Source organism: Sturnira hondurensis, unplaced genomic scaffold, assembly GCF_014824575.4.
Source record: "Sturnira hondurensis isolate 20B ecotype Veracruz unplaced genomic scaffold, ASM1482457v3 Scaffold0000880, whole genome shotgun sequence".
NCBI classification, from domain to species: Eukaryota; Metazoa; Chordata; class Mammalia; order Chiroptera; family Phyllostomidae; genus Sturnira; species Sturnira hondurensis.
Window position 1 is genome coordinate 12,297,971 of NW_028073511.1, and position 24,044 is coordinate 12,322,014.

The window sequence follows — 24,044 nt, forward strand, 5'->3', positions numbered from 1 at the left end:
TCATTGGCAACTATTTTGGAAAACATTTTTTAAAGTCTAAAAACGAAGTTGCAACCTCAATGGTCTATATAAAAAAAGAAGGTCAGAGACAGAAAGGTAAAAATGAGCTAATAATGACATGCTGAGAACGTGATAAGGTGCCCTAGGGCTTCAGATGGGTGGAAGGTACTTTCAGAACAGTAAGAAGAGCAGATGTTCAGTAATTAGATGCTTGCCCTGCCCTATAGCTAGGTCATAAAAACTTTTATACTTGTTCCTGTAAACCCTTCCCCTTTTGTAATAATTCTTATGGTGGATAATGCTCCTAATTTAAATTCTTTAAGGGAGAGATAAAAGTGTCTCATGATCCCAACGGGTCTTGATTTTCTTTAGCTTAAAATGTCCATGTGAGAAGTAGCACATCTTGGGGAGGCCTGGTCTGAACACCCGCAACTGCAGTTCACATCATTGTGAGGAATAAATTATTTAATGACATGCAAAGAACTTTGAACTGTGCCTAGCGTACAGTAAGTGCTCAGTTATATGTGAGTCATTACAATATTACTGGCGACTAGATAAAGAGGAGAACCAAGTTAAGATGAAAGAAAACTGTATCTCTGGCTTCTGACTCAAGCACCCGGGTGCTGCCATTTACTGAGATAGGAGCAGGTTGCATAGAACAGAAGTATACTCCCTGGGGGAAGCGCAGGTCTCTTTTGGTTGTGTTCACGTGGGCGTTGGATATACCCCATGTCAGAGAATCACTAAGATTTCTGCGTACTGCAGATTCTTTCCTAGGTTTTCTTGTGAGCTAAACCTAGGTTTCATGTGCTACGTAATTTCCATCTGAATAATATTGAACATAATAATGGCACACAGTAGACACTCATCAAATATTTCTTAAAGGGATAATTGCTTTCATAAGGTCCTAAGCAGTTTGGGTAGAGAGAGCATATACACACACTGCATGCATGGGCACACACATGCACTAGTTCAAAGCCAAACGGAGATTTTGACGTAGAAATAGGGAAAATAAAGGCCAGTGTACTTTAAGTGTGTCTTTTTTTCAAAAATTCATTTATTCATTCTTACAATGAATATTTACCGAGTACTTACTATATGTCAAGTACTGTACTAGGTGCAGGAGATATATGAATGACCAAAATAGACAAAGATTCATCTGCTAATGCAGTTTGTATTCTGCACCAGCAGCAGTGCGAGAGAGGAGAGATAATAAACATAATAAATAAAAGTGATATATTAACATCACACCCATTAGAATAGCTACAATGAAAAAAATAGGTAGTAACAAGTATTGACGAGGGTACAGGAAATTAGAACTCCTGGGCACTGTTGGTAAGAATGTAAAATGGTGCAGCCACAATGGAGAACAGTATGGCAGGTACTCAAAAATTAAAAAATAGAATGAGCAATTATCTAGAAATTCTACTTCTGAACATATACCCATAAGAATTGACAGCAGGGTCTTAAAGAGATACGTGAACACCTGTTTTCATAGCAGCATTATTCACAATGGCCAAACGGTAGAAACAACCTAAGTGTCCATCGCCAGATGAGTGGGTGGACAAAATACAATAGATACATACAATGTAATATTATTCCGTTTTTAAAAGTAAGAAATTCTGGCACAGTCTACAATGTGGATGAAACTGGTAGACATTATGCTAAGTGAAACAAGCCGGGGACCAAAAGCAAATGCTGTAGGGTCGATTCTACTATATGAGGTATCTAGAGTCACAGAAACGTAAAGCAGAAGGGTGTCTCCCAGGAGCCAGAGGGAGCGGAGGAGGCGGGGTTGTTTGAGGGGAACGGAGTTTTGGTTTTGGAGGGTGGGCGTCCTGGAGACCTGTCGCATGGCGGCGTGGATGTATTTAACACAACTGAACTCTACACACAAAGGGGATTCAGATGGGAAATTTCATTAGGTGCATTTTACCACAACTTTTTTAAGGTATGAGACAACAAGTTCCAAGGTAAAAAGTACTACAGAGAACAAAGGAAAAGAGCAGCGGAAGGGGATTCTACAGGGCTGGGGAGGGTGAGAATGCATTATTAGGTCAGTAGGCTGCTGAGAAGGTGAGATTTGAGCAAGGACTGGAGTTGTTTATCTCTTGGCCACTGTTATAATCGGTGTCTAAACCTTCCAGGCTGCCTGTGGTGTGAGGCAGTGCTGAGGCAATGATCGAATGGTGTATCTCTTTAAAGTTTACCCTGGTGAGCGTCTGATGCAGAAACCGTGGCCACCGGCATCTCCGCCCGGCTGGAAAAACAATCGGGGCCCTCAGGTAGCGCTTGCACAGATTATAATCAGACGTCATCTGAGACTTGAGGTTATGTTACAGTAAAGAGAAATGGTTGTTTTCGTACCTGGCCCTTTCTAAAATGAAACTCTATGACATAGAGACAACAGTCAGGTGTTTGACTTTCTAGTTAGTCCTGAGTTTGCATATTGTTGCTTAACCCCTTTCCGGTATGAGTTTTAAACTGCTTCAGACTAGGATTTTCAAGGCTTCAGCTGACCCTTCCGTCAACCCCTAACTGAAGAGGAGGGCTCTGGGCTACTTATATCAGTTATTCTCCATCTGGTAGGTCATATGGCATGGGATAAGAGCTGCTTGTAAAAATCCTGTGACCTAGACAGGTGTTATTCCTAACTTATGAGGCTGAGATAAACAGACCTCAACTTGCTGTGACTTAAGCCAATATATTGTACTCGTGAAGAAATTGAAAGACATTTGCAGTACTGGATTCTTGAACTATTTTTCCACATTTAATTTTTTAACCTTTTTCATATCTAATAAGAAAAAAGTATAATGAGCATGAATCTCTACTTTGGAATCAGAGAGAAATCTCTCACCATGCCCTCAACCCCCCCACCCCCACACTGAACCTGGAGGAGAGATGAACAGCTCTGGGCAGACAGGCACCTCTGCCCCTCCACAAGCCTGTCCCTGGCCAAGGATTCTGAAGCCACGCAACAGCCATTCAGCACACGCATGGATATTTGTGACTCTCTCCCCAGGCTCAAGTCGTATGATAATTGCTAAGGTCGCAGGACGCGGTGGAGGGAGGAGGAACGGATTTCCTCTTTAAGTCTTGTCTGCACTGATGGCAGCAAACACTGGTTGACTAAAAAAAATCACAGCACCAAACTTGAAAATGACTCTTCTCCCCCCATCCCCCACCCCTGTTTTTTGGTAACATTCTTATCTGCCCAATATTTGATTTATTTTAATTCTGAGCAAAATTCTTATACAATTTTTGGCAAATATAATACTTTGGGTGCTTTGACAACAAGGAGAGAAGGAAGAGTATTTTCTTCCATCTTTACGAGTACCCAACTGCTCACAGTCGTTTGGCCATCAAGGTGGTCATCAAGCTGAGAGTGTCCCCGGACCTCCGGGGTCTCCCAACACGGCGTGCTGGTGGTAGAGGCAGCCTTCTCTTCGGACATTTCCTGAGGGTCCGCTCTGGGCAGATGTGTGTGCTAGGCTCTCAGTGGGGAGGAGAGGGAATTTGATGGTACACGGTACTTGCTCAGGAGAAATGTATGGCCTGCCAGGGACATGGGAAAAGTGCCAAACAACCACAGGATAAAGTTACGTGTAATGGCATCATTTAGGTGGTACAAACTAAAGTGTGCAAGAGACTGGACAGAGGCTATTGGTCTGACTGGGTGAGTGAGGATGCGTGGAAGAGACGGCATCTGAGAGGGGCCATCGGGGCCATTGGGGGTGGGAGAAGTTTCCTGGGGCGGAGATGCAGGGAGGGAACAGCCTCCTGGGCCAAGACCTGCAGAGGAACCCTCTCCAGGCACGCACCCAGGAATATACTCGTACAAACCGCAGCGCAGCCTTGCTGGTCACTGCAACTAACTGGAAACAGCCCGCCTGCCCATCCACGGGAGGATAAACAGATCAGCTGGGGCATTTGGAAAATATTCAGCAGAGAAAATAAATCAAGTAGAGAATCACGTCACAATTAATGCGGAGAAACACAAAGCACCGATTTAAGATAGAGGGCTGCAGAATGTTAGATAGACTTTGTATGTAAGTTAAAAATATAAGACAATATGTGTTTATCGATATAGATTTTCATGATTTTATTACAGCGTTACATGCAGTTATATAATTCTAAAAGTGTCGGTGTTTTCATGTGCCAACACTGGTGAGAATGAAAACCACCAAATGCAGTTTGTGGTGATTGTTGCTGGGGAGGGTGGGGAGGGTGTGGGCGGGGAGGGCTCAGTAGTGTCCCTTGTAGACACAGATACATGTATACATATACACACGTACATGTGTTCACTTATGTCTATACATACATATTCATCTCTATATGTTTATTCTGATGTAAATATGACATGTTAACAGTTGGCAAACCGGCCCTGGCTGGTGTGGCTCAGTTGGTTGGGCATCATCCCTCAAAGCGAAAGCTCCCCAGTTTGATTCCCAGTCAGGGCACGTGCCTGGGTTGCAGGTTCGGTCCCTAGTCGGGACGCATACGAGAGGCAACCGATTGGTGTTTCTCTCTCACATCCATGTTTCTCTCCTTCCCCTTCTCCCTCCCTTCTTTTCTCTCTAAAAATAATAAAACCTTCAAAAAAAAGAGGAAACGTGGGCAAACCATTGTTTGCTGTATTATCCTCTATACTTTTCAGTGTACTTGAAGTATTTCATAATTTCTAAATGAAATGGAAGTCACAGGGCATGTTTAGGAATAACCAAGGGGTAGATCAGTGGCTTTCAAACTTTAACATGCCCCTTGCTAAGAAACAGATTTTGTTTTAGGAGGCAGGAGAGAGATTCACAACGTGTGGGACATGCCCTGACATGTTCTATTCTATGTACTCTGTTTTATTCTGCATGAAATCAGGCTGTGGGTGGTGTTTGAAGCTGCCCATTAGGACCAGGGCACGGAAGGCTTAGCTGCCAACTCCAGGAACTGGCAGCTTGGGGACATACCATATGAGACTTGAACTTCAGCCCAATCAAATAAGATGGAACAGGGGCAGACAGCAGAGGAGGCAAGGGCAGTTAGAAAGGAGGCTGTCAACACAGTGCATCTGGCACAGTGCACAGGCCTTCAGGGGAAGCGAAGAGAAGGAATAGGTTTGGGGCATGCTGCAATTTTTTTGAAAAGTGATTTGATGTCTAGGATTTGAGAGAAGGGGGAAGAAAAGGAGAAATTGTACTTTGTTTTCAAGGCTTGGTGACTGGGAGATTGGTCGCACCAAGAAGGAGAACTAGGTACAGAGGAGAAATTTGGCTTTATTCACACAACTCTGAAGGTGCTGCTGGGACATCCAGACGAGTAAGGTGGAGTCTTAGATGATGTTAAAAGGCATGAATTCATAATGGTCTCATCGTGTTTTATGATGTTCTGTAACAGTACAGTCCCTGGTGAGGAAGAAAGAGAAGTGAGGTGTAAGCAAGGCGGGGTTAAGCAGGCAGGCCCAGTGGAGGGTGGAAGGCGAGGAGTGCTGGCCAGGGCAGATGGGTCGTGGCTGGCTGTGGGCCTGGTGTGTGTGTGTGGGGCGGGGGGGTGGCAGTAGGGCCAGAGTGAGGGGGGTGGACTGAGAGAGAAGAAGGACTGGAAGTCATAAGGAGCCCAGAGTGTGTTAGCAGATGTGAGGAAACAATGCAGGCGAGGGTCAGGAGTGCTGTGATCAGGAAGGCGGAACTTCGAATCTGAGATCTGGGAGTGAGAGTAATGCCAGGTGGTGAGTAGTCACCAGGGCGATAGAGGAGTCTGCGGGCTGGGTGGGTGGGTGATTGTAACACAATGGAGGTGAGAGCTGGAGCCGTGTGCCAGGTCACAGTTATGGGCCAACTAATGATGTTCAGCCGGATCANTGTGGGTCTGGTGTGTGTGTGTGTGGGGGGGGGGGGGCGGGGTGGCAGTAGGGCCAGAGTGAGGGGGGTGGACTGAGAGAGAAGAAGGACTGGAAGTCATAAGGAGCCCAGAGTGTGTTAGCAGATGTGAGGAAACAGTGCAGGTGAGGGTCAGGAGTGCTGTGATCAGGAAGGCGGAACTTTCGAATCTGAGATCTGGGAGTGAGAGTAATGCCAGGTGGTGAGTAGTCAGTCACCAGGGCAATAGAGGAGTCTGCGGGCTGGGTGGGTGGGTGGTTGTAACACAATGGAGGTGAGAGCTGGAGCCGTGTGCCAGGTCACAGTTATGGGCCAACTAATGATGTTCAGCCGGATCAGCCACCAATAATGAATTACTACACCTGGCAGAAAAGGCCACACTGGAAGCGCAGTGAGGCCTTCAGGGGCACCCTCAGGAGAGCCCTTACGGAATGTCTTGGGAGTGATAGCTTAGGGCAAGCCATGATTCCTAGTCTATCATCAGCCCAGAGGCAGACAGACACTCACGTCTCATCTCTCTCTTTCTTTTTCATTCGTGTTTGAAGGACTTTCTTTTTCTGAGGCACAGGAAGCTGGGCTCTTGGAGCACAGACGTCGGAAGCAGAAAAAAACAGGGGGCTGTTTTTTGGGTTAGGGCTCGAATAGGTCACTTAAATCCCCTGTGCTTCAGTCATCTTCACAATCAAGTGACACAAACTAAAAAATTTTTTTAAAGTTTTGAAAAAGGAGAAGCCCCTGTAGCCAGTTGCACCATAATGGTAGGGAATGCATTGGATGTGCTTAATGCAACAGGATGTTTCATTCTGCTAGAGGCTATTACTAAACCTCACCGAAGAGATTTTTATCTGAGCCTGAATGTGAGAGAGAAGCAGGCTTTGCCAAGCTCAGAGGGTACAATTAACATTGGCAATGTGATGAGTGTGGCTTGTTCAGAGAACCAGGACAGTCTATTCTGCCTTCTTCTATGCAACGAGAATAAAAAAAAAAACTAGGTCTCCTGACTCCTGCTCCAATGTTATTTTTCTTTTTTTTCCCCCTGGCTGGCCTCTCTATTTCCTGCGTCTCTGCTGAGGCGTTCTTTGGCACAAAAGTACCAACGATGGAGGGAGATAGAACAAAAGTGAGCTGATGATTGGAAATCAGTTAACAACTTAAATAGTGTTAAGGATGTCTACCTCATAGATGAACCACACACAGATAAACACCATCCAACTCAAACGTTGTTTTCTTTTGAAAAATGCCTCACGTTTTCATCATCTCAGATCTCCCCCGTTTTGCCTTGAGAAGCAAAGAGGGCCAAAGGAGAGTCTATTTCACTGTGTTTGAACAGTTATCTATTGACACATCCCGGGGCACCTTCACTCTGATAGTTGCTGATAGGAGAAACAGAGAATGGTCGAGCCAATGTTCCCGTCTCAAGGAGCTTGCAACCCAGTACATGGGAGTGACGCGTCTCTCTCCTCACGCAGCAGTGGGGTAGCACGCGAGCCCGGATGTTCCGACACCAAACAGGTAGTTTGGGTAGGTACATGTTCGGGAAGAAAAGAAATCTTGATGGCTTGGAGAAGACTTCTTCATGGCCAGTGTGGGATACAACTAAGGCCTTTAGGATATCTAGACAGAAACTGAGAAAGAAGTGACTTGCTTGTTTCTTAGTAGCAAATAAAAAGCCTTGGTCTTTCGACCACCCAGACAGTGTCCTGCATTGGCGGCAGAAGGGTTAACTTGTCATAGCTAGGAAGCTGCATTCCTTACGTGACGCTCCAACCCCGGCCTTAGTTTGTTATCAGATTCTTCTGCTATAGAAAGTATGTTTCCAAGATTGGTTTCCTGCCAGTGGAATCCTGCAGGTCTCTTCAGGGTTCACCTGGGCTGGCCTGAGTCCCAGGAGGTTTGTAGATGGGTGGCGGAGCTTCCTGAGAAAGGCTAGATCAGGCGAAGAGGCCGTTGCTACTAAAGCCAACCCACATTAATGAAGCTGGTAGTTACGCTCATAGGGAAACTCCAGGGAGACTCCTGTCCCCAGGCTTTAATTAAGTGGCGTTTCAGATAGCAGAGCTTACCTTTCCCCAAAGAGGAAGTCTGAAGAAAAATGATCAGCACCTTCAGCTAACCCCTTGATTGAACTTAGCCTGTGTTCAAAACTTCCCAGTTCCTCCGAACTCTCCCACTGGAATTAAATGCAGATACTATTTACTGCATGCGGACGGTGCATTCTGTGTCTGTGATGCTGCATCTGGAAAATAGCCCCTGCTGAAGTGAGGAGGTTAGCTGAGATGTGGAAAGTACAGGAAGTAACAGTAAAGAAAATTCAGACTTGGCAATTATGCTCCTTGCTATTTGCCCAAATAAGTTGAAAACTTATGTCCACAGAAAAACCTGCACATGGATGTCGATGGCAGATTTCTTCATAATTTCCCAAACTTGGAAGCAACCAGGAGCTGCTTCAATAGGTGAATAGATACATAAACTGGTACATTTAAATGAACATTACTAAGTGAAAGAAGTCAGTCTGAAAAGGCTACATACCATGCGATTCCAACTACACGATGTTCTGGAAAAGGTAAACCTGAGGAGGCAGTAAAGAAGATCAGTGACTGCAGGAGTTAGATGGGAGGGTAGGGGGCTCAGAGGGCTTTTGGGGCACTTGAGGCTCCTCTGTATGAGACTGTGATGGTAGGTACCTGTCATCACACATTTGCCCAAACCCACAGAGCGAGTCAGTCTGCTAGTCAATCATGGTTCTGAGTGAAGGGGAGACCACAGTAGAGCACACACGTATTTCACATGCATCTTTCTGTAGCAACAGATGTACATATAGCTACATCATTGGAATATGTGCATAGTATGCTGTTTTATAGATTTATCATGATTTATTAAATCAGATCTCCCATTTGGGGGATATCAAGATGCTATTTATGTTTGGTAGGGCTTCTTAAATATAGAGAGGATATGTATTGTCCATTGTGAATCTGAGTCCGTGGTAAAATTATCTCGGATAATTATAGGAGTCTGCCAGTGGTTTCACCCTTCAAAGTGTGACCTTATAAACAGCGATATGCTTGGTGCAGGCCCAGCAGCCTCTCACTTGATGGATGGATGGCTGGCAGGGTCTGAGGTCATTTGCGGCTCCACCTCCGTCTCTGATTAGACAGAGGCTGCTCGAAGCACGGTCTGGCCATGCAGACGGACACCGTGCTGGCATTTCGGCTGCTGTGCCTTCTCGGCCATGATGGTCATGCAGTGATGTGTACGCTGGGCTTCTATGGATTCTGGAAGCATTTCTTCTGCCCTCTTCGATGGATATTGCTGCTCTTTTGTTCTCTGTCCAGCAAGCAGCAGGCCACCTTCCTGACATCTGTGTGAGCCCCCACAGAGTGACACGAGACGGTGTCACGGGATCTGTTTGTTGGTGGGTTTAGCTTGATCTCCCATATAAAGCGAAACAGCCCAGATGAACTACAGAATTTTACAGTATTAGAGTTGGTAGAGATGGCACTCCTGTTTTATGGACTAGGGCACTGAGGCATAGATAGAGCTAGAACTAGAAGTCGGGACTTTTCATTCCTCATCCAGCGCTTTTCCAGGGAGTCAGCTAATCCAAGTTTCTGGTCTGTTCCAGTGTGGTCCTTGTACTAGACCAGGGAACACCATTGCTTTGAAGTGCTTCTCTTTGGTCTTCAGATAAAATGTCATCAGTACCAGACTATGTCCATTTCCCAAATATGGGGCTCTTTCTTTAATTCGCTGCTGTGTTAACCAGGGAAAGGCCTTTTGGATGGCATGCCACGAGTGCGGCACAAACAAGTGACCGGCCTCAGCGTCTGTGCTTTCGTCCAACGGGCTGACAAACAACCTTATCTGTGGGTTTGTGATTGGAATGTCTTACGACACCAGTTCTGCAAAGCCAGCTGCAATTTGCCTGTGTCTTTCAGATGAAAGAGGCCTGGGGGGTTATGACGACTTTTTATCTGGGCTCCACACCCACGCGGGTTGTCTGGTGGGTGCCACTTGGGCTCTGCGGCAGTCGCGTTTCCTTCTGTAGAGAGTCCTGAAATCTGACTGACAAACTCCGTGGCAAAGAACTGAGGAGGCTGGAGAGAGTGGTTGTTTTTGTAGGGCCAGCTGCACATTATCTTTGTTACTGGTGCAAAGCAGTGTTGCAGTAACAACTGTGAAGCTGCACATCTTTGAAAAATGCTTGGGGTTCGTCTTAGAGTGCATTTTTTGAGGACATGATGGTTAACCGCCCAGGCTCTAGGACTGACTGCTTCAGGTTACTTCCTGGCTCTGCGATTTCCTGTGTAGCCTTGGGGAAGTTAATTAATTTCACTGTGTTTCCGTTTCCTCATCTGTAAAATGAGGCTGATGATAAGAAGTAAAATCCCAACGCCAGGGATTTGTTAATATCTGAAGAGCCTAGAACACTGCCTGGCATGTGATAAACACCATACGTTTGTAATTTTTATTATTCTGACATTTTAATTCCATTCATTCATTTATTCAACAACAATTTCTTGGAACATCTGCCATGTGCTAGACACAGTGGTCGGTGAAAACAGATTCTCAGCCCTCAAAAGACCTTTGCAGTTTAGTGGACAGAGAGGTATGTAACAGACACCAGAACCCTGCTGCCATTCAGTCGGGAGAGTGCCGTGATGGAGGGCAACAAGCGTGGCAGTGTCAGTGAAGAAGCACCTGAGGGGAGGGAAGGCTTCACGGGGGAAATTGAGCTGGCCCGTGGAGGATGCATAGGAGCCACAGGCACTCCAGGTGTGTACAGAAACACAAAGGCCTGAGAAGATAGCAGAATAACAGAACACACAACAAAAGGGGCCGAGGTGGAGGATGGTTGGGGACAGTAGAGGAGACATGCAAGAAAAGGGCCAGAGGAGAAGCCTACATCCTGCAGAGGAGCCTGTGGGAGGGAACAAGGACCTACGCAGGGTGGTGGCCCCACCACGGGGGAGCCCCTACTGAGGGGAGCCCAGCAAGCAGAAGCGGTTTTGAGGAGTGGGGATGCCTGGGGCATACCTGGCAGTCCTGGTTACATCTGTTGCTAGGACACTGGAGACACGCTGCTCCGAGGGTGCATCCATCTCCTCTTGGAAAGTAAAATGGTTAATTATGGGTGCCCAACCTGTCCCTGCCAGTCTTCCAGGGGACCGCAGCATCACCAGCAACATGTCGGTTTGCTGTTCTGCTTAGCACATGGAGAAGGAAATACATTCTGGGTAGTTGTCATTAGTCAAAACGAGGTAAACAAAACCAAACTTGGAAAATGCATACTTTAGTTTTGATTTAAAAAAATAAAATCTAAATATACGGTTTGGGGCAAAAATGTCATTATTGCCATGAACATATAGGTTTTTCTCTTCACATTTTTTCTTAGAGTAATTGTCTTTAACTTTTTTAGTCTCAAAGGAGCATCTGAGATAAAACTTTAAGATTGTACCCTCAAATAGTCCAAAGCATGCTGTAGCATTCTTGATAACACTTTCGTATAAACATTAACAGAAGTCATGGTACAGATAGCATAGCATAAAAAGAGTTAAATAATAGTCCATATTAAAATAGAACTTTTAGTTACAATTTTATTATAATCTGGGTCTACTGAAAACTCTTTTTTTTTAAAGGAGAACTTTTTAAATTTTTTATTTTTATTTATATTTAGAGAGAGAGGAAGGGAAGGAGAGAAACATCAATGTGTGGTGGCCTCTCGTGTTCCCCCAAGTGGGGACTTGGCCTACAACCCAGGCATGTGCCCTGACTGGGAATCAAACCAGCGACACTTTGGTTCGTAGCCCGTGCTCAATCCACTGAGCTACGCCAGCCAGGGCTACTGAAAACTCTTTATATAAGTAGTTGGGGTGGGCATTATGAGGATTAAACTGAATTCCTGTTCCAGTTTCAAATAATGCATTAAAATCAATTATAAGGCAGGAAAAAAAGTACATGTATATTACTACTTGATAATCTTTCTCTGAAACCTGTATTTTAAATGTTACTAGTACTTCAGTGTGCGTATTGTGCCTTTCAAAGTACTATCCATCTACTGCCCATTTTGTTATTATTTCTTATCGTTTCTTAATTCTCTTTTGTTCCCGAGAGCTGGAGAGACAGGAGGTCACCTCCCCCGACCCACCCTGCACAATGAGGAAAGTGACCCTGGGCAGTTGAAGGCCTGGGCCACGGCCACACAGCCAAGTGAGCAGAACAAACATGAGCGGCCAGACCTCCCGATTCCCAGGCCATTATTTCTTTTACCCTTCCATCTTGCCAGGCAGAAGGAAATTGGTGTCATATGTCTGGGCCTAAAGAATTGACCCATTCAGTAAATAATTGTTACATGTGTAATTATTTTATACACCGCATACCATTTTAGACATGGGAAAGTTGTGCACCACAGAGTTCCTGCCATGAAGGAGCCAGGGAAGTGAGCAGAGTAAGCCGGGGGAGACGTGTGCTGGGGCCGACAGGACCAGACCTCATGTCTGCTGGGGGTTAGGAAAGCCTAGCTGGCCGCTGGGCAGCATGTCGAGGAGCTGGGTTGCGGGCACAGAGGGCACTGAGGTTGTCGTGGGTGCAGAAGCGTGCACGGGAGAGCATGTGGCCCTTTTGAAAACTTCCAGTATTATAATCCAGCCCTCAAAGTGACCTGGGGGCACAGCCCCTCTCTTGGGAGAGGGGGCTGGGATAGCACAGAGGTCCACAGGAGAAGGGGCTGTTTGCATGTTAGGGGCTTACAGTTTGTGTTATAAACAGACAATGGTGAGCTATTGAGAGACTGGAGGAGGGGAATGGTGATGAGATTTCCATTTTTAAACTGTCAGCCTGAAGTGGTTTGGAGAAGTGAGATTTGGGGCCGAGAGGCAGGGGAACCGTCCGCTGCAGGAGAGAAGGTCAGTTATGAGGCTGCTGTTTTCATCATCTACATTTGTTCACTTCAGAGGCCTGCATGGAGGGACGGCAGCAGCAATGGGAAGGATGAGTGAGCTGTTGGGGTAAAGTCAACAGGTTTAGAAGACTGATGAGGCGCAGGGGGAGGAGGGTCAAGTGTGGGCAGGGGGCGGGTGTGAAGTGCTCATAGAGTATTCAGCTGGACAAACCCAGAGCCATTGCATATTTGAACCCAAACCTCGGGAAAGTTCTGGCTGGAGACATATGTTTGGAATCATCTGATGCAGACGCCAGCTGAAGCCAAGGGTGTGGGAGAAGCACCCATGTGAGGAATACTGTGGATGTGGAACCCTGGGGACACCACCACAGTGTCAGGGATGGTGGGAGAAGAAAACAGGCAGGACCAAAGAGGGTAGGGTCACTCGAGCTGAGACAGAAGGCCGTGGTCAGCAGCATGAATTCCCCAGAGCTCAGGTGACCTAAGGGCTGAACGAGCTCAAAGCTTCAGAGAGGAGAAATGAACTCCCATCCCCTTTCAGCAACATCAAACCCAAACTCCTTTCACGAATGCTGTGGCCTCTGTCCCACTCGCTTCCTCGCTGCTCCCGGACAGCCCCTCTGCTCAGGGGCCCACGAAGAAGCCACGCCTTCCTAGGCTCATATTTTGCTCCCTTCCTGGAATGTCCTACATCTCACCCCTTCACCTGTCTAAGTCCTGTCCAGCCTTCGAGGCCTGGCCAAGTCCTGTTTCTCCCTCGGGTGCCCAGGTGTACCCCAAGTGCTCTGCTCCGTAGAGACCTGTTTGTATGCACTGCACTTGACATTCAACGACGTGCAGTCTGGCGGTGTTGGCTGTTGACGCGTGAAGTCGGACTCTTCCTGCAGGCTCTTTGAGGACGCGGTCTTGTTCTTGCTCCGAGTGTTGTGGAGCAGATAATCTGTGCTCCGAAAAAGCTCCCCTAATGAGCAGAATTATTAAGACTCGAGCTTGTGCAGTTCACGAGGGTTCTTGAGGAATATTTACACTTCAGCTGTCTCAGCAAAGGAGTTGGCAAGGGAGGTCATTCTAAGGGAGCGTCTTAGTTGGCAGATGACCACATGAGCTTGGGGAGGAGTGCCTGGGGACAGAGGCCATAACTGGGGATGGACCTTACTCAGCGCCTGCCTGGGGAGGAGGGGCTGAGAGGTGTGTTCCTGCTCCAGCTTCGTGATGCCAGTATGTGCTTCCTCCAGAACAGGCTCCCAAAACTTACATCTGGCCCTTGGAAGCCCATCTGCAAGCACTGCTCCCTGTGGTTTGGCTACCAGGGCATTGGCCAGACTCCACTGGACAGTGGGTTCTGAAGTTAATGATGATAAGAAATTGTGACTTATCGTCATCATCGTGGCTGTGGTGGCTACTCTCAGACAAAGGGAGAATTTTATGGCAGTGGAAGAGGTAGTTGCTAAGCAAAGGAGTAAAAATTAATCCACTCCCACTGGCCACTGTGGCTCAGTTGGTTGGAGTGTTGTCCCGTAAACCAAATGTTATGGTTTCGATTCCTGGTCAGGACACATTCCTAGATTTCGGGTTTGATCCCAGGTCAGGGCAGGAGTGGGAAGCAACCAACTGATGCTTTTCTCCCTTCCTCTCTCTCTAAAAGCAATAAAAAAATGTCCTGGGGTGACAATTAAAAAAAAAGAATCAATCCCCTCTCTTTCTCGTCATTGGTTTAGAAGTGTTTGACCCTGGACTTCCAAAGGGAAATTGAGGTCCTTTTCTCCCACAGACTGAGGACCCAGATCTTTTTACCGCCCTCACTGCTGAAGGAGCTAAGGCACGTCTTGAGTTGGAGGCCATGGGGTACACGTGCCTGGAACTTCAAGGTCACCCTGTAGGTGTTGGGTTACACACTCCAGAGGGTGTAGTTAAGGAGACCTTGAGACCGGTGTGGCTGCATCTTCAGGATCCTTGAAAAAGGAGGTTTCATTCGCAAGGGAAATGAAGATTCTGCCAGTTCTGCTCCCGTGCACGTTTTTCTTTGAAGTCAAAGTGAATATCATTTTGGTCTTATACTTCTCTGCTTCTTAGTTGTATAAACCTCTTCCTAGTTTAGCTTCCATAAGTAAGAGAGAAGTAGGCATAAGTTTCTGAAAAGGTCTTAAAACCATGAGGGTAGGTTGGTGATGTGAGGGCTGAAGGGACTCGGGGTCGGAGCCCTGCAGCCAGGTTTCTGGGAATTGACCTTGACTCGGCATCCTGATCTGTCCTTTCTTCCTCAGAACAAACGGATGCTAGTTGGCCCCCAGGTCTGAACTGCACCTGGTTCCAACCAGTAGACAAGCCACACCCAAGGTTTTATCTTAAAAAAAAGTCCGTTGTGCCATCAGAACCTGTGCTAGGCACCCTATTTTCAAGGATGCAAAGAGGAGCAGAAATCGTGCAGTTGTGTATCAATTAACTTTGGGTGCAGAATGGTCTGCATTTGCTTTGGGTGCCCAGAGGTGATGGAAACAGCCTTTGTCGGTGCCGGTGGGGCGATGCAGGGAGCATCTTATGCAGCTTGTGTCCCCAGGGACTCATCTCTATTTCACCCAGTCACAAAACCAGACCTGTATTTTCACCCGATTTCACTCTCTGCTTCACAAGAGGTGGTAGAAGCCTGTATCTAGAGAACAGAACCCATTGATTCCCCGCAAGCCCAGCTCCCGCAAGCCCAGCTCCCCCAGGCTACATGCTGTTCAGCCACCAGCAACAGGACAATTTGAAATGTCGTCCCAGGCTCAGCCCCACAGTGGGTCCACCTGACCCTGGGACCAGTGCTTCCCACCTGTTCCCACCTTCAGTGTCCTCCTCCCCCCAGCCCTGCTCCTTCATCAACTGACACCTAGGTCACTTGGAGTCTCCCTCTAGAACTACCGGCCAGGCTCTTGGATCCCCCTGCTGGCTGACAGCAAAAGCACTGCCTAGCTTTTCTTGTTCATTTTTAAATGATTTAAGGGATTCTGGTGACAATTTCCTTTCTCTCTCCCTCTCTTTCTCTGCCTTTCTGACTGACACCTTACTTCTTAGCAAGTTTCTCTAATTTTTACATTTTTACTAGTTGATGGCCCATTCCTAGGAAGGGACCTCTGGCCAGTTCTGGCTCCACAAATGGCTTAGTCCAAGGTTACAGAGGGTGCCGCGCAAGTAGGTACAAGGTACAGAGAGAACATTTGATCGTCCACTGTGAACTGGCCCTGACTGTGGCACCGGTGATGCTCATAATCACAGCAGATGTTATTGCATTATTGCAATTATTGCATTATTCCATTCAGACTTGGAACCAAGCACTCCATTGAACACTTCACAGGCATTACATCATGAGGGTCCTTACATCAGCCTGAGAGGCAGCTTCTCTCTATCAGGCTCTGCTTCTCAGATGACAAAGCCCAGACTGGAGTTCTTGTCTTGTCCAGGGCGGAGCTCAGGGCTGGAGCTCAGGTCTCTGATGCCGGAGTCCTCCTTCACATCGCGCAGTGCGACCTCCCTCCTCGGGTGCTCCAGGCTCTACGGGTCCTTATTTTGGCAAGAACGCTTTGACCAGTGCCTGCCTCCAGTGGAGCACCCATCCCACCTTTGGGTCATGACTCCCCCCTTGTCTTCTCAGCAGACTCTGACCTTGAAAAGCAGACAGCATCTCTTACTGGCCTTTGCATCCCCAGCACAGAGCCCAGCTCATAGTAATAGAAATAACAGCAATTACTTAATATTTACTGAACACCCATCTTGGGCCAGGCAGGGTGCTAAGCACTTTATATTTATGATCCTCTCATTCAGCCATCACAACCTCCCATGTAACATAACAGTATCACTCCCATTTTACAGATGAGGAAACTGAAGCTTAGTTCTGTAACTTGTCCAAGGTTACCCAGTAAGTGACCAAACATCAGGGCTTGACTCCAAGTCTCCCTGAACTTATTTCACATTTTATTAATTTGCATGCCCTACATTTTAGAGCTGATTAGATATCTCTTTCTTTTTCAGTGTTGGTTAAGCTGTGTTTGTAGGAAGGTTAAGATCAGTGGTGCCCTGAGGAGCACTTGCTGTGTCTCTCCCAGCAGATGGCGCTGTAGGCAGGAGGCTGTTTCAGCAATTCGGGCTTTGCACGTTTCTAAGGAAAAGGGTTGGGAAATGGGAAGGAGAGAAGGTAACTGTAGACATGCTAAAAACCCACTTCTTGACTCAATCACTTACATGAAACTTTGCAGCTATTTTATGAAACAATCACCGTGCTTATGTGGCGCATCTGCCAACCAAAGATTCCAAGTTCAGCCTTTTTAAGGCTTGAAATTCATTGATCACAGATTTAGGTAGCCAGGAAAGACAAATCCAAAACTCCACCTCCTTTCCAGATCATAATTAAAAAAAAAAAAAAACAGAAACCCAGTCTTTGCAGTTAGACTCTATGTTAAATTTAGGCCATGTGTTAATTTTGTTGAACTGTGAAAATAGTTCCCAGAATGTGCATGGGTCTTTACAGACCTGACTGATGTTCATTTCTTTGTCTTTACTTCCAGGTTCAAGTTACTATTGCTTATCTCAGATTTTCAAGTTACCAGTGAAATCAGTGAATAATTTAAGATTAGGTCCTTAGGAAATGTAGGCTATCATTAGTAATCTCAATATTTGTAACTTTTATATTTCAGTATAATATTGCATACTATTACAGCCTGTCTTGACGGTTACATTTTAATAGCATCTAGAAAACTGCAAAGCCTTTATAGTTACCCTTACTTACTTTCTAAATATCATTCTAACAGTGTGGCTAACACTCCCATTTCATAAGACACGACTTGGCCTTACACTGTAATGGGCAGTAGTAGGGATAAAATCAGAATGTTACAGTAGTGAGGGATCTTGGTCCAACTCTATCATTCTGCAGATGGGAAAAAAGGGCTCAAAACAGCTGCCTGCAGCTCCCTGCCTCCCCTGTTGCACTAGAAAGCTATGCATCACTAAGAAAACCCACAGTTCCTTTGCTCTCTATCTCAGTCTCTCTCTCATTGCATTTTTGCTGCTTTTCCTTCTTTTCTTCAGGTTGCATCCCCTGTCCTGCTGTGCTGGGCAGCCATGACGACAGCCATCCTGGAGCACCTGAGCACCCTGTCTGTCAGTGGGCAGCAGCTGCGCCGCCTGCCCAAGATTCTGGAGAACGGGCTTCCCAAGATGCCTTGCACCGTCCCAGAGACAGATGTGCCCCAGCTTTTCCGGGAGCCTTACATCCGCACCGGCTACCGCCCCACGGGACACAAGTGGCGCTACTACTTCTTCAGCCTCTTTCAGAAACACAATGAGGTGGTCAACGTCTGGACCCACTTATTGGCTGCTCTGGCCGTCCTCCTGCGATTCTGGGCCTTTGCCGAGGCCGAGGCCTTGCCGTGGACCTCAGCCAGCACCCTGCCCCTGCTCCTGTATGTCCTGTCCTCCATCACTTACCTCATGTTCAGCGTTCTGGCCCACCTGCTGCAGTCCAAGTCCGAGCTCTCCCACTACACTTTCTACTTTGTGGACTACATCGGCGTGAGCATTTACCAGTACGGCAGTGCCTTGGTTCACTTCTTCTACACCTCTGACCAGGCCTGGTACGAGCACTTCTGGCTTTTCTTCTTGCCGGCAGCTGCCTTCTGTGGCTGGTTGTCTTGTGCTGGCTGTTGTTACGCCAAGTATCGTTACCAGCGGCCTTACCCAGTCATGAAGAAGATATGTCAAGTGGTGCCCTCCGGGCTGGCGTTCATCCTAGACATCAGCCCCGTGGCACACCGAGTGGCCCTGTGCCACCTGGCTGGCTGCCAGGAGCAGGCCGCCTGGTACCACACCCTCCAGATCCTCTTCTTCCTGGTCAGCGCCTACTTCTTCTCTTGCCCAGTTCCTGAGAAGTACTTCCCAGGCTCCTGTGACATTGTGGGCCACGGGCATCAGCTCTTCCACGTGTTTCTGTCTATCTGCACGCTATCCCAGCTGGAGGCCATCCTCCTGGACTACCAGGGGCGGCAGGAGATCTTCCTGCAGCGTCACAGTCCCCTGTCTGTCTACTTGGCCTGTCTGTCTTTCTTCCTCTTGACCGCCTGCAGCGCCACCACTGCAGCCCTCCTGAGGCACAAAGTCAAGGCCAGACTGATGAAGAAAGAGTCCTGAGGCTGGCAGGTGGGGCGAGGTTGGCTACATCCCATCTCAATTTGGGGAAAATGCGATACAGAATGGGAGTTGACTTTTCATTTTTAAGAGGTGGCTTTTGCATGGAGACATATTTCCAAGGCTCAGGCCTTGGGAAGCCAAAGGACTCAAGAGTTATGTTGTTGTAGTTGTTAATAGAAGGGAGTGTTCCTTTTTTGTCTAGGTCATAGCCTTTCAAGACACAGGAAAGGAAGGGACCCTGGCTAAGATTCACGGGACGCTGAATTACGGATCATCTTCCTACCTGAAAATTCAGTAGAATTCTGAGTGTAGCCTCCAGGGGCAAGTCCTGGAGCTGAAGAGATGACAAACTTGGCCTGGAAGACAAGGGGGTGGCCAGTCCACACCACATTGGGATCGCCATCCTACTATGCCGATCTTTGGTGATTGAATCAATTGATCCGAGGACCCAATTTCCTTTGGATATCAGCTTGTCCAGGGTGGAGAATTCGGAATCTTCAAGATTCAGTGAAACCCTTAGACATGAATTACTCATTTCGTACTATTTCTGGCCCCTCCTCTGTCACCCACTCTAACCCTGACCCTTTTCTCAGGATGACATTATCACCCTGGCTGTTTTCTCGAAAGTGCTGTTCACTCCCATCCATAACTTGGTAATATACAGGATGATGAAGTAGTCATACTTTGAGTAGTTGCCTGGATTCATGTGGAAATCCAGGAAGCTTATTTTCATATAATACTAATGCAAACGGTACTAGAAAGTGCAGTGCCAAGAGCCGCCAGGAAGCACAGCCAACAAGCATGGATACTGTTGGGGATCAGGGGACCCTTCTGTCTTGTATCTGTGGACTAGAGCATCACTTGAGATCTCTTAGGGCTGCCTTGCAGGCCAGAAGACCTGGGCTTGCTCCAGGGGATCGTCTCCAGATTTTGACCAGTGTGTTCAAAGAGCCCCTGGTAGAGAGTAAATTGGTTCTAAGGGCCCCCTTAGGGATCTAATTATTTCCAGAGGAAGCCAAGGTCCAGCCTTTTAAATATATGCCATCCCACAAAGGACCCACAGAACTACCCTAGTTCAGGGTCCTCAGGCAGGCACTTATGCCTCATCTTACAGCTGAACCCTTAAAATAATCAAGCCCTAGGACAGCGTGTGTGCTCACTGTGGGTTGGTCCATAAAGGCTCCTTTGGGTAAGAATGGTGAACGGCGCACCGTGTAGCTAGAATGTTCTGTGGAGGGCATCACTGCCCAGCAGCTGCTATGGGATAGATGGTACTTGCCACTGATACGTTCTGGCCACACAGCCTTTCTGAGGACTGACTTCACACTAATGCAGCGAAAGGGGCTGTGTTGACAGAGGAGCTGAGCCATGGCAGCCTTCTCAGAGGCTACAATTCCCATCAGTAGTTTAATAAGGTTTCTGTTTACTAAAAAGGGAAGTGGTTTGTGTTCACTCCAGTTTGATGAACATCTTCTCTTACTAGACTATTTCATTGTCTTCAAATCTTTGTTTTCTTTCTTTCTCTGAGAGATTTGTGGGTTTTGTGCCTTATAAATGGAAATTTATGAACACTACTATATATATATGGAATTTGCAGTTTGGGGCTACTGAGATAAGAAAGAAAGAATTCATTGCTTTTCAACCAGTGGATGAAAGAATTGCTTATCAATCAAAAGACTCTTTGAACTTGCTTATTTTGGCAAAAAAAAAAAAGGAAAGAAAAATTCAACTGAAGCTTTCTTATAATCTTTCTATCAAGAAAACACATATCTTGTCAACTACATAGTTTTCCTAGATGTTTTCACCGGTTTCCGTTTTAATCTTCAAATATGTGGACTTTTGTGCTACCCAAGTGTCTTATGCAGTCTTCCGGTGTCCGGGCCAAATTCACCATAAGTGAAGTCAGCAAACAGAATGGGGTTGAACTAAGCAAGGGAACAGGGGAGTCGTGCAAACACATTCCAAGTAGAGGGTCAGTTTAAAGTGGGGAAGAGAAAGTGTTTGAACTGTCTGTGAGTATGGATTCAAAGACCAGGTTCTTTTCAAAGTTGGAAGGAAGATGTAAGTCCAGCTCTTGAGTGTAACTGGTGGCAGAAATCTTTAGGTCAAATGCAGGTTTTATTTTTCAGAGAAAACAGGAAGTAGAGCAGTGATCTTCAGTTGCAGACCTGCACACTGCAGATGGTCTGTAACAAGATAAACACAGATAGTCTGAACTTTTAGAAATTGCTATAAAATTTTCAGTTTAACACAAGTGTTGGTCTCTCAAGTAATTGGATTTTAAAAAATATTTTTACCAGAGATATTTGAGAAGCATTGGGGTAGGAGATTAGTATCTCATTAAAAATACTAGTATTTCATTAGCAATATATAAAAACATGGGAAAGGCAGGTGTTTTTAACTACTCAGACTTTTGAGGGATTAAATACTCTTTTTTAAAACATTTTCGTTAGAGCGAGTGCATTGGTATGGAACAGACCTAGGTTTTTAAAAAGGAATAATTAAGTATTTGATAAAGGAGTTAGTTATCTTTCTCTACCATACCCCCTCAGACAGTTGACATCTACTGGAAATTCTGCTCCTTATCTCTCTTTTTTAACTAATTTTTTAACACTTTAAACCTATTAAAAGGTAAATGCCTCTGAAAAAAACTAAACAATCACCTTGAGAATAAAAGTTCTGATGGATTTATACCAGGGCCTACTCAGAGTAGGGTAGGGGTTAGCAAGGTGCACCCAACTGGGCACATGTTTGCCTGGTTTTCTCTTGCCCAGTACGTCCTAACCTCTCCTTAATTAACAAGCTGATGTTGGTACCCTTCAGATGTTAGGGTTTTGTTTCTCACCTCAGCCGAAAGTACCTCATTCAATAATAACATTCTCGATCCTCCACTGGAAGCTTGAAGAATAGCAGGAGCTCAGGCCACGTGATGAAGAATGAAGGCTGAAGGTCATTCATTCCTGCCTGTGTTGCCCACCTGTTCACAAATTGTACCTTAATGCTTAAAACCATTAGGTTCTTCAGTTGCTGCACTGTAGTTTCAAGGATGCCCTCCAGATGGCGCTCGTGTGTTTCTCAGAGGGCCCAGCTGTTGTCCTCAAGGTCTCAGCCTACTAAATGTGTTCCACCTAGTGTTTTGCTTGATTGCTTGGCAAGGAAAATTTGCAACTATCTTCTGTTTATATAAATCTACTTACAGACATGACCATTAAACTGATTTGTATATGGATTGTTGTACTGTCAACCGGTACCTCGTTTCTTTGTTTGCCAAGGGCCACTCTAAAGAAAGGTCTTATCTACACAGTCATTGCCAGGAGGAGGAGGTCATGTCCCTTTGTACCCACCTAGGAGTAGGAAAGGGTAAGAGAATATTTAAGTCTCCAACCCCCCCAACACCACACACACCCCAAATCCACATTTGTGAGCAGATCAAGTATTCCCTCCAAAAGCTATGGAGTGGATTTCTCCGAGGATTTCACCCTAATTGGATAAATACTCCTTGTCTCATGGGTAGTAGGGTTAAAGATTTAAAAATTTTGAATTGATAGACTATGTTTTTGAAATTTAAAAATTATACTGCCACAAATACTGTAAGGTATGTGTTGTGAAATATGGAACCTATCGACCAAAGGATTTCGGAGCCTAACTGTTAGATTTAAATAGCTATTAAAAGGGTGATTCTCTAGGCCACTCGAGCTTCAGGGACAGTACCACCACCATAACAGTAAGCAGACAGCATTTCCCTGGCTCCAGGCATTACTGTTAGGACTAAGGATGTTCCTCTTGCTCAAACAACCCGTTTCATCACCAGCGAGGGCACTAGGCAGCTTGCAAATATGTCTGTTGTCACCATTAATAGTTTAATTACTCCAGTTGCTGACTCATCAAGTGTTATATTTATGATCACCTATTGGTGGTAGGGACTATGTTGGCTCTGGCAGTAACGCAGTGAGTCAAAAACACGGGGACACCGCAGGCGGAGAGTTTGCTGTCTGTTGAAAAAGGATCAGCATTTCCCCACCTTGGGCTGTGGCAGGGTCCCAATCACAGCCTGGGGGCCAGATGGTCTGCCAAATGCCAGGAGGCGGGACCTGCTATAGGCCAGAGCTTTTCCCCCACAGACACTAGAAATGTCTCTTCCCCATGCGCCACACCCCCCACCCTCAGCAATGTAATCACCTGACAGCTACCTCAGTCCTTGTTCATCCTGCTGCTTCTCCAGCCCTTCTTACTGTCCTCTAAGGTTTAAATTAAACCTTGGGTATCCTTGATAATCCAGACACAGAAAAGCCATGTGTTTCCACAGACAGTGGAAAGCTCTACACAGGCTAGAACCCTCCATGGTCTTCTCCATCTCTAGGAAGGCCATGGAGGGTTCCAGCCTGTGTAGAGCTTCCTGATGTGGTGAACGAAACTGCTTCATGCACTCTGGCTGCTTCCTTTTAAAAATTAAAAACAGACAAAAATCTACTTAATCCTCTATGGAATTTTTTTGAAATAATATGGAAGGAAAATCATTGCATTAAAAAATTCACTTAAAGCCCTGGCTGGNGGCCAGAGCTTTTCCCCCACAGACACTAGAAATGTCTCTTCCCCATGCGCCACACCCCCCACCCTCAGCAATGTAATCACCTGACAGCTACCTCAGTCCTTGTTCATCCTGCTGCTTCTCCAGCCCTTCTTACTGTCCTCTAAGGTTTAAATTAAACCTTGGGTATCCTTGATAATCCAGACACAGAAAAGCCATGTGTTTCCACAGACAGTGGAAAGCTCTACACAGGCTAGAACCCTCCATGGTCTTCTCCATCTCTAGGAAGAGATGTGTAGAGCTTCCATCTCTAGGAAGCCTGTGTAGAGCTTCCTGATGTGGTGAACGAAACACTGCTTCATGCACTCTGGCTGCTTCCTTTTAAAAATTAAAAACAAACAGACAAAAATCTACTTAATCCTCTATGGAATTTTTTTGAAATAATATGGAAGGAAAATCATTGCATTAAAAAATTCACTTAAAGCCCTGGCTGGCATAGCTCAGTGGATTGAGCGCGGGCCTACGAACCACACAATCACGGTTCAACTCCCAGTCAGGGCACATGCCTGGGTTGCAGGCCAGTTCCCGG

At 46.3% G+C, this 24,044-nt stretch overlaps 1 protein-coding gene across 2 annotated transcripts in view; it reads left to right on the plus strand.

Annotated features, from left to right (window-relative positions):
* Positions 1–22,156, plus strand: part of PAQR8 (progestin and adipoQ receptor family member 8) — a 40,085-nt gene extending 17,929 nt beyond the window's left edge. For both annotated transcript variants that reach the window (XM_037054783.1, XM_037054792.1), the window contains exon 2: positions 17,830–22,156. In XM_037054783.1, coding sequence (XP_036910678.1) covers positions 17,863–18,927 — 1,065 coding nt within the window. In that variant the 5' untranslated portion in view covers positions 17,830–17,862 and the 3' untranslated portion in view covers positions 18,928–22,156. The remainder of the gene's footprint in view (positions 1–17,829) is intronic.
* Positions 22,157–24,044: the final 1,888 nt, after the last annotated feature.